Genomic DNA, 10111 nt, shown 5'->3' with positions numbered 1-10111 from the left:
TCTGCAGCCACACTCAGGACTTTATGACGCCGAGGAAGAGAAAATCACAGGGTCGGGATCACGAGATCAGTGATGGCTCAGCATGTTGCGTCATAAACATTCTGTGTGTAAAACTAAACCCAAGTCATGGAACTATTTATATGGTGCCTTTCTTCTACACCACGGCACCTTTACACACAGCAGCTGATGAAGTGTTAGTTTAGTGTTAGGGTGAGTTTCAATTGAGAGTAAAAGTACACTTTTTAAACAGTTTAAATGCTTTTTTTTTTTTTTTTTTAAACCCAACTAATTAGCGTATTTTTGAAAGTTTCTGTAAGGATCAGTGCTACTTTGTCAAATATGAGCTGCATTAAGTGAAAGTGACAACAACAGGAAATAGAGGAACAGAGCTACAAAGAGTATCGCAGTCATGATAAACTGACATCCCGCAACACGCAACCTCAGGCCAAGCGATACAATAATCCATCATTTGATTTTCTCTGAGAGCCTCTTGTGCACTCAGGGTTGGGTGGGTGTGTTCTCATCGCAGGGGCCACACCGAGCGTTTCCACTAGCTGGCTACCACTGGGCTCGGGTCGGGTCATGTTGGCTCGGCTCGGCTCGGCACGGCACGGCTGTGTTTCCATTGCAACCTGTCACTAGCTCAGTGGGGTGGAGCCATCACAACAAGGGGAGGGCCCAAGTTCCTTGACGTTTGGTATGCCCCCTGTGTCCCTGGACTCATGTTTTACTGTTTTATATTGAACATTTATTCTTTGAAATATACACTTTAGTAGGGATTATAATTATTTGGTTAATACTGTTGACTTTTATCAAAACAGTGTCCAACTCGAGAAAATCTTGACGGTGAAGTGACTTAAGTCACAAAAGTGTTTACTATTGAAAAGGAACAAAACAACTTGAACCAAACACAAAACTACAGCAGCTGCGTTACATTACAATCACAAGCAGGGAATTTATAAAAAAAAATGGCGGTTGTAGTTTTCGTGAAAGACTCACTTTCACGTTTTCGTCAAACCCTCACCCAGTCAGTGCCCTGCACAGCTCGCTTGAAAGCCCAACCGAGCTGATGCTAAAATGGTGACTGCTGGCCTGGGCAGAGGAGGCGCTAGCTGGTGGAAACATAGACAAAGAACCCATTAGCACTCGCATGCAGTCTCACTTCCAATTTAGAGTCCCAATTGGCCAATCACTGATGTCTTTGGACTCTAGTGGGAGAGAAGGCCGCGAACCTGCAGAGAACCCACACACACAAAGGAAGAACACGCAAACTCCCCACAGAAAGGCCACGTGCTCGCTTCTGAAGTAGATTCAGTTTACCGTCGACAGCCTTTACCGTGGGCTTTGGCGCCCTCTTTTGGCTGTCCTTCGTCACTGCACCCCCTTTTACGACATTACCTTCATACTGTGACTCTCTTCTTTACGTCAGCTCCTCACTCCCCCATGGTATTAGATTAGGTATTACACTTACTTTGATTGGGGGTCAGCAGGTTTCACTCTTCTCACTCGTCTTTCCTCTGTAGAAACCACCACAGATACGACGGAGCTACAAGGACTCCCTCAGCAACTCGACCACCACACTTTATAGTTTGTGTTTTTTTTCCCCCATTCCCCAATCCAATACGAACAAACAATTACGATTAAAAACACCACTAAGAACAATATTGTTAAAGATTGAAATAATTTATCGTAAAAAGTGTCATGTGGTTAGTTATCGCTGAAAAGGGCAGTTGCCGTGTTATGTTTTGGGTGGGCCAACATTTTTTAGTGTGCGTGAATTGAGCCAAGCGGCACCTGTACTGTGTGCGTCTGTTGCCCGGAAGTCACCTAGTAAAATAAGTGTCTGATTATTTTGTCCTGCCCAAAATACTACAAATATAATATAACATTCCAACAAAGCAAACAAACAACACACGGAATAATGTATATTCACCATTGTTATTCACTATAGCGGTGCGGATTTACAAAGCGAAACTAAACTCATTCTAAAATGATAGTAGTATTAACAAATAAACAAAAACAAACAAACAAAAAATAAAGGTCACGTTAAAGTAAATAGCCGTTTGTGTCCTGTTAGGAAGTCACTATCACAGCTTGTTTCTAGTTTTGTCCTGTTGGGGGCGCTGCTTGGTGAGAGCTTCCGAATTCAGCCTTTGCTGCCGTCAGTTGTGTGTGTGTGTGTGTGTGTGTGTGTGTGTGTGTGTGTGTGTGTGTGTGTGTGTGTGATCGCCGTCAAGGTAGCCAATATCAAAGAGGTACTTCGAATTTACGATTTTAAAACAACATTCTGATCAACAAGGGTCCGCCGGAGGTCGCGGTGTTTCTCAGAGCAGCTGTGGTTTCAAGGTTACAGTCCTGTAACTGCCGTTCTTCGTCATGTTAACATGAGCGCCGTCCTCCAGCATCATCCAAACACTTAGCCTACTGTTGGAAGTTAGCTTGGAGCCTGCTGGCAAACTCTCCACAATTCACCGCGACGGCGGAACATATTATGTGAAGAGCAACGCCTCAAATAAGCAAGTTGGCTGAACCGAACCCGTGTCCCTTCCCACCCGGCGAGACCTCCGCGGAACCAAACATGGAGCCTCACGACTCAGCGAGCCGAACCGAGGAGGATTTCTTGGAACTGGAGCCCGACGAGGAGCTGCTGTGCTCGGTCAGCGACATCACGGAGCACCTCGGCAGGAACATCACGGTGGTGCTGGACACCGCGCTGTCCGAGATCCGCAAAATGGTCAGCATCAGAATACGGGTCTTAAAGATGGAACTGCACCAGAAGAGTGAAGAGATTGAGATTTTAAAGGCGAGGCTGGAGAGCGTTCAGAGGGACAGCAAAGACCCCTTCCCCGGCAGCACCGGGCCGCCGGGGGATGCCGGCCCCAGGAAAGCGGACTGCACCCCGGCCAGCAAACACAGCGGCGTCGACCCCAGAAAAGCCAAGACTTTCGTGCCCGGTGTGAAAAAGGAGAACATCGATGCCATTTGTGACTATCTGATGAAAGATAAGAACTCGAGGGGGGTCGTGGTGGAGCTGGAAGGCAGCCAGAGCCAAGCCATCGGCGACGCTCACCACCAGGAAGCGGAGCCGGACTCCCTGCACCTGTGGACGGACGGCGGGATGGCGAGCACCGGGCCCGGACACGGAGATGCCGAGAACGCCACCGATGACATTTTCGGTATGCTGCCCTCCGGAAGCAAACGGATGTATGACTACGAGTGGATCGCACCGATGGCCTATACTTCCGACCTGAAAGGTATAAAGGAAAAAATAATAATAATAATGATGATAAGTGTTTTGTGTGTGTGTGTGTGTGTGTGTGTGTGTGTGTGTGTGTGTGTGTGTGTGTGTGTGTGTGTGTGTGATGAAAGATGTTAGCACACGGCTGAAGACATTTCTCAATATGTCACCAGTCACATCGAGATAGATATGAGCCATTGGTATTTTATATTCTTAGAATTTAAAATTTGATGTTAATTGTACGTTTATATTTATAAAGCACTTTGCATTCACCTGCAGTCAAAAGTTTGGACACAGCCGTTTCTTCTTGATCTTGACTACTTTCTACACTGTAGGTGCACACTGAAGACATCGACTATATGAGCAAGATATGTGGATTAATGTGGCAAAAAAACAACAAAAAAAACGTTAACTACATAAGTATGTCGTGTTATACACATTCTATATGATGGGTGTCTATTCTAGATCATCTAAAATATAAAACTGGTTTGAGTTATTTCACACTTCTTTGTTGAATCCATATTCCACATGTGTTCATTCATGGTTCTGATGCCTTTGAGTGACAACCAGCAGTGTCAGTAGTCATGAAAATGAAAGAACCCAACTTTTGACTGGTCGTGGTGGGACAAAGTTTCAAAGCAAAATTTAACTCATATTTCTTTTTCTCAAAAAGCTAAAAATATTTGATGTTATTGTCACGAATGGTTACTAAAATGTCTTTAAGATCACCCTGTCTAATATTCTAATATTTCATCATCAACTCGTAGGGGAAATTAAATGAAGTGAATTCCTGCTTATTGGGCTCATTGGTAAAGTGGTGAATGGTCTGCACTTCTATAGCGCTTTCCAGCACCTACCAGCACCTTCACGCTTCCCAAAGCTTTACAATGGCCTGTCATTCACCCATTCACTCACACACACACCAATGGGTGGCTGCTGCCATGCAAGGTGCTGGTTGACATATACAGCTTGGATGTGCGTCAATTCAGGCTCTGCATCCTTCCAAGGCTGCAATGGAAGGCCAGTTGCGTCACAGCACTGCGTGAAGGCTCCTCCCACTTCCCAGAAGTCCTTAGGACGCTCCAAATGCACCCTACTGTTAGCACCAAGGCTACACCGCTACCATCCTTCACCTCCTTCTGTATCCCAGGATGCTTTGCGTGCTGCTGCAAAGCATCCTGGGATCCTGGGAAGTCAGCTGAAATTAGCGCCATCTACTGGCAAAGACACCACGTATAAATTTAATTATTGAAATTTCACATCAAATATTCAGTTTTCAACGCAGGGTTTTTACTGATTTGAACATCCAATGCCATCGTTAGATGGTGAACCAGTGGTTAGCTTGATGCTGTGAAAACGTCACTTCCTGGGTTGGCCAGCAGGAGGGAACGGCGGTGACGCAACCAGGAAATACGCCCAAGGCCAGACCGTCCCCTGTGGTTACCGGGGAGGCGGGGTTTGGGTCGGTCTTTCTGGGCCGGGTCCTTGGGAGGACGCTTCCTTCATACGGAGGACGCTTCCTTCCAAGGATGCAGACCCTGAATTGAGACACAGCTCTTGTGTTTTACCCAGTGATGAAGGAGTCAGGGTGTGAGAGCGCCCCCACTGGTGAGGAGGCCAACAACGATGACGATGACGACGACGATGAAGATGACGGCGATGATGACGACAACCTGTCACGGCGGGACGGAGGCGGACTGGAGCACGCCCACGCCCCGCTGTCACACGTCCAGCCGCCCGACTTCTCCATGGACCCCCAGAACTCTCCTGGGGAGGGGGAGGGTCCGCTCAGGGCCAACGCAGACAGACCTGCAACAGGTGGGTGACGCTGGAGGGACACAGGACCCACTGCTGACACTTTCCACTGATGTTGAAACAGTAGCGCAGGCTTTCACCATGGATGTGCTGGTCGTCTTGGATCTGGAAAGATGATCACAATCTTAGCCGACGATACAAATCTGTTCTTCTAGAAGATGAGAAGCCTTCATTAACCCCACATTGGGGAAGTTTGCACAATTACAGCAACAATCCGGTGCAAAAGAAGGACAATCATATTAATAAAAAATATAACACACACACACACACAGATAATATGATAAGCAGGGTGAACGAGGGAGAGATGACACCTAAAATCTTGACTCAGATGCTAAATGTGTCCCAGGATGAACAGCGTAGCATGAGAGTGGATCCATGATTTGCTCAATCAGATGATCAAGTGATCAGGTGATCAGATGATCAGGTGATCAGGTGATCAGGTGATCAGGTGATCAGGTGATCAGATGTGAGGCCTCAGTGAGGAACTCAGGTGTGCTGGTGCTTTTCAGGCCAGCCGTTCGTCAGCAGCCACACCTACATCTGCTCCCTGTGTGGGACCTTCTGCCCGGACGCTGTGTTCCTGGAGGAGCACGTCAAGCTCATCCACCCGGACTCTGCTGCTGCTGCCGCTGCCGCTGCTGCTGCTGCTGCTGCTGCTGCTGCCGCTGCTGAGGAGGAGCAGCAGCAGCAGCAGCAGGCTGGCCGCCTCCTGCAGTCCACCTGCTGCACTGAGTCCAGGAGTGGAGGAGGAGGAGGAGGAGGAGGAGAGCAGCAGGAGGGAGGAGGTGGAGCAGGGGTAGGGGGCGGTGCTAGCGGAGGTCCCCGGGGAGAAGGAGGAGGAGGACCTTTAAAGAAGGAGAACAAGCTGGAGGGAGGCTACGAGTGCGGGGACTGCGGCCGTCACTTCAACTACCTGGGCAACCTGCGGCAGCACCAGCGCATCCACACCGGAGAGAAGCCCTTCGTGTGTCCAGAGTGCGGCGAGAGGTTCCGGCACGCCGCCCGCCTCAAGAGCCACCGCCTGGTGCACAGCGGCGCCCAGAGCCCCTTCCCCTGCCCACAGTGTGGCAAAGGCTTCTCAGTGCTGTCCGGACTCAAGAGGCACCAGCGGGTCCACACAGGTGAGGTTAAATCTGATGTTTGGTCGATGGAGCGCCATGGGATTTATCTCAAAAAACAAAAAACAAAAAAAAAAACTGTTTGAAAAACACTGAGATCATTATGATGGTATATATGATGGACACTTGAATGATGCTGGCTGTTTTCCATTTCTGATTTTTGAATGGAATTGTCGGGGCCTGTATCCACCACTAATGGATAATATTCATTCATTCATTCATCTTCCATACCCGCCTCTTCCTGAGCTCAGGGTCACGGGGCTCTGCTGGAGCCTCTCCCAGCTGTCTTAGAGTGAAGGCAGGGTGACACCCTGGACCAGTGGCCAGTTCATCACAGGGCCACACAGAAACAAACACTCACACAGGCACACCTACGGACAATTTAGAGTTTCCAATTCACCTCACATGATGTTTTTGGAGTGTGGGAGGAAGCCGGAGAACCTGGAGAGAACCCAGCAGACACAGGGAGAACCCAGCAGACACAGGGAGAACCTGGAGAGAACCCAGCAGACACAGGGAGAACCCAGCAGACACAGGGAGAACCTGGAGAGAACCCAGCAGACACAGGGAGAACCCAGCAGACACAGGGAGAACCCTGGGAGAACCCAGCAGACAGGGAGAACCTGGAGAGAACCCAGCAGACACAGGGAGAACCTGGACAGAACCCAGTAGACACAGGGAGAACCTGGAGAGAACCCAGCAGACACAGGGAGAACCCTGGGAGAACCCAGCAGACACAGGGAGAACCGGGAGAGAACCCACGCAGACACAGGGAGAACCCAGCAGACACAGGGAGAACCTGGAGAGAACCCAGCAGACACAGGGAGAACCCAGTAGACACAGGGAGAACCTGGAGAGAACCCAGTAGACACAGGGAGAACCCAGTAGACACAGGGAGAACCTGGAGAGAACCCAGCAGACACAGGGAGAACCCAGTAGACACAGGGAGAACCTGGAGAGAACCCAGCAGACACAGGGAGAACCCAGCAGACACAGGGAGAACCCTGGGAGAACCCAGCAGACAGGGAGAACCTGGAGAGAACCCAGCAGACAGGGAGAACCCTGGGAGAACCCAGCAGACAGGGAGAACCTGGAGAGAACCCAGCAGACACAGGGAGAACCTGGACAGAACCCAGTAGACACAGGGAGAACCTGGAGAGAACCCAGCAGACACAGGGAGAACCCAGTAGACACAGGGAGAACCTGGAGAGAACCCAGCAGACACAGGGAGAACCCAGTAGACACAGGGAGAACCCAGCAGACACAGGGAGAACCTGGAGAGAACCCAGCAGACACAGAGAGAACCCAGCAGACACAGGGAGAACCCAGCAGACACAGGGAGAACCTGGAGAGAACCCAGTAGACACAGGGAGAACACACAAGCTCCACACAGAAAGGCTCCCAGGCCCGGAATCCAACCCACAACCTTCTAGCTGTGAGGCGGCAGTGCTGACCACTGCGCCACCATGTGGCCCTGATGGATAATATGATCTGAGTAATATGAGAATTAACATGTTCTGTCTGTGCGGCACCAGGTGAGAGCCCCTACGCGTGTCCTCAGTGCGGCCGGCGCTTCAAGGAGCTGGGGAACCTCTACACCCACCAGAGGATCCACAGTGGGGCCACGCCCTACCGCTGCCAGCACTGCGGCCGCAGCTTCCGCCACCTGGGGACCTTCAAGAGCCACCGCTGCACCCCGCCACCCCTGTGAGCAGGGAACCACCAGGACTACCCCCCCCCACCCACCCACCCAACACCCCCAACACCCCATCCCCCCCACCCAGTAGTGAGGAGCCGTGTGCTTGGTTTTGGATTTTTTTGCTAAAGAAAAAAAGTCAACCCAAAAAAAAAAAAAAAAAAAGCCTGGAAACCTTAAATGCATCCTGCTCCTCTACAACAGTGTTTTCAAGCAGCGTGGCGCCCCCTCACTGCTGCCACTGGGAGGTACCGTCAGGTGAGGAATGATCCCGTTGGTCCAATTGGTTTATAATAATAATAATAATAATAATAATAATAATAATAATGATAATGATAATGATAATGATAATAATAATGATAATAATAATAATAATAATAATAATAATAATGATAATAATAATAATAATAATAATGATAATAATAATAATAATAATGATAATAATAATAATAATAATGCTATCATTCCACTGTGGAGCAACTGCGAGCCTGTTTTCCACCCAGGGTCTCAGCTTTGTGAGCATCTCAGCAGGGTTCCCAGGCGTCACACCCACTTGTTAGGCTCAATAAAAAGTGCCATTTTTTGAAATGGTCTTTTTGGTTGATGGAGTGCCATGGGATTTCTGTGCCGCGCGGCTCAGAAATGGTTGAAAAACACTGCGCCACTTGTGCTGGCGCCATCTGCTGGTGAAATAGTGTCAAGAGAAACAAAAATGGTCAGAAACGTTGTCATGGAGAAATGGCCCAATGAGCCCTTTGATTCCCATTTGTGAGCCTCTAGTGGTGATTGAGGGTAGAGCAGGTCGACGACCAAAGGTCAGGAGCATAAAAAAAAAAAAAAAGAGCCAAATTCAAGTCATTGATTTTCCTTTCACCGCCCCCACCTTCTCTCCATGTAAATAGAACCGCTTCTTATTTGTGAATGAAAACACAACACTAATTTATAGGAGTAACTTCTCCTCTAAGAAGGTGTGATTTTAATATGCATATCTTTCAGAATATATCTTTGGAAGTGTTGCTCGCTGGGCCTCCATGCCAGTCCATACAATGTACCTGCTGCTCTGAAGATGTTGAACCCTCCACTGCCACACTGGTCCATTTACAGTTTCACATCATTTCATTTACAAATATACAACATTTATTCATATACCTAGACACATACATAAACACATACATATACTATATATGTTTATATATGTGTGTATATATAAAAATATACATGTATGTGTGCATATATAAATATATATGTATATATATATATATATATATATATATATATATATACATACATATATATTGTTTATATATGTGTGTATATATATAAGTATATACACACATGTATATACTTATATATATACACACATATATAAACACACAGACGTGTCTTTCTATATTTTCATTTCTTTATTTATATACGTATTTATATCTATATAATGGGAGCTTTGTAAGTATTTGGATATTTTTCACTGCAACTCGTACTTCAATCCCTTTCCTCTTCATTTTCTTTTGTGTAATTCCTTTTTCCTGGCCGCTGGCGCCCCCTGCTGCTCTGGAGGATTTCAATTGTTGTTTTTGTTTTTGTTTTGTTTTTTTTTCCATTGATTTTGCAAAGCGCTTCAAGACATCTTTGGTTGTGATTTAGCGCTGTACAAATAAAAGTTGATTGATTGATTGATTGACCGGAGCTCCAATGTTATTCGGGTTACTTTAACTCCGGGTACGAAGCCGTGCTACGCTAACTGACATGTTTCCGTCGCCATGTACGATCCCGTCGACCAGCAGTTTTCAACCGGTGGAGTCTCAGGAGCCACACGTTGCACATCATAAATAAGTCACGGCCCAAATTTATTCCACAAAAAAATAAAAATGCCAGCTCACTTTCTACCATGTCCAGTCAATAACTTATTGATTATTATTCCCTTACAAGTACGTACACAGCTGCAATGAGTGATTGGAGACGCACTAATGTGCAGTGGGCACCTCCACTGGCCTCGGTAACACAAATAGACAAAGTACAACCAAACGTTAACAACCGATGCAAAACAAAAATGCACAAGTGTCGTATGTGAACTGTTATTACATGACTGCGCTTCGTGCAATAGATCCCACGTTAGCTTTATAGTATGTAATTAATACCTTTGGTCCGTGACTTATCATTAGCAGAGTGCTAGGAGACCGCTAGCAGTTCCTGGTTCTATTTATAAGACTTGTCGGCTACCAGTAGATAGTGCTAGCTAACCTCTCA

At 47.4% G+C, this 10111-nt stretch overlaps 1 protein-coding gene and 1 long non-coding RNA gene across 2 annotated transcripts in view; both read left to right on the top strand.

Annotated features, from left to right (window-relative positions):
* Window positions 1-10111, top strand: part of LOC142897851 (uncharacterized) — a 71509-nt gene that overhangs the window by 38233 nt on the left and 23165 nt on the right. The window lies entirely within an intron of this gene.
* znf16l (zinc finger protein 16 like) lies at window positions 2045-9542 on the top strand. Its single transcript, XM_076040505.1, has 4 exons — window positions 2045-3254; window positions 4811-5056; window positions 5563-6179; window positions 7712-9542. The coding sequence occupies exons 1-4, from the start codon at window positions 2579-2581 to the stop codon at window positions 7880-7882; spliced, it is 1710 nt and encodes a 569-aa protein (XP_075896620.1). The 5' UTR covers window positions 2045-2578; the 3' UTR covers window positions 7883-9542.

Source organism: Nelusetta ayraudi, unplaced genomic scaffold, assembly GCF_046127955.1.
Source record: "Nelusetta ayraudi isolate G7.1 ecotype Tasmania unplaced genomic scaffold, CSIRO-AGI_Nayr_v1 ptg000061l, whole genome shotgun sequence".
In the NCBI taxonomy this organism is placed as follows: domain Eukaryota; kingdom Metazoa; phylum Chordata; class Actinopteri; order Tetraodontiformes; family Monacanthidae; genus Nelusetta; species Nelusetta ayraudi.
Note: the sequence above shows the minus strand (reverse complement) of the source record. Positions and strands in the feature narration are given on the sequence as shown.

Excerpts from the sequence above, each read along its gene's own strand:
- znf16l (XM_076040505.1), top strand. The coding sequence starts at position 2,579 with ATGGAGCCTCACGACTCAGCGAGCCGAACCGAGGAGGATTTCTTGGAA. Across the intron at positions 5,057-5,562 it reads CGCAGACAGACCTGCAACAG|GCCAGCCGTTCGTCAGCAGC; the intron begins GTGGGTGACGCT and ends GGTGCTTTTCAG. Across the intron at positions 6,180-7,711 it reads AGCGGGTCCACACAGGTGAG|AGCCCCTACGCGTGTCCTCA; the intron begins GTTAAATCTGAT and ends GCACCAGGTGAG.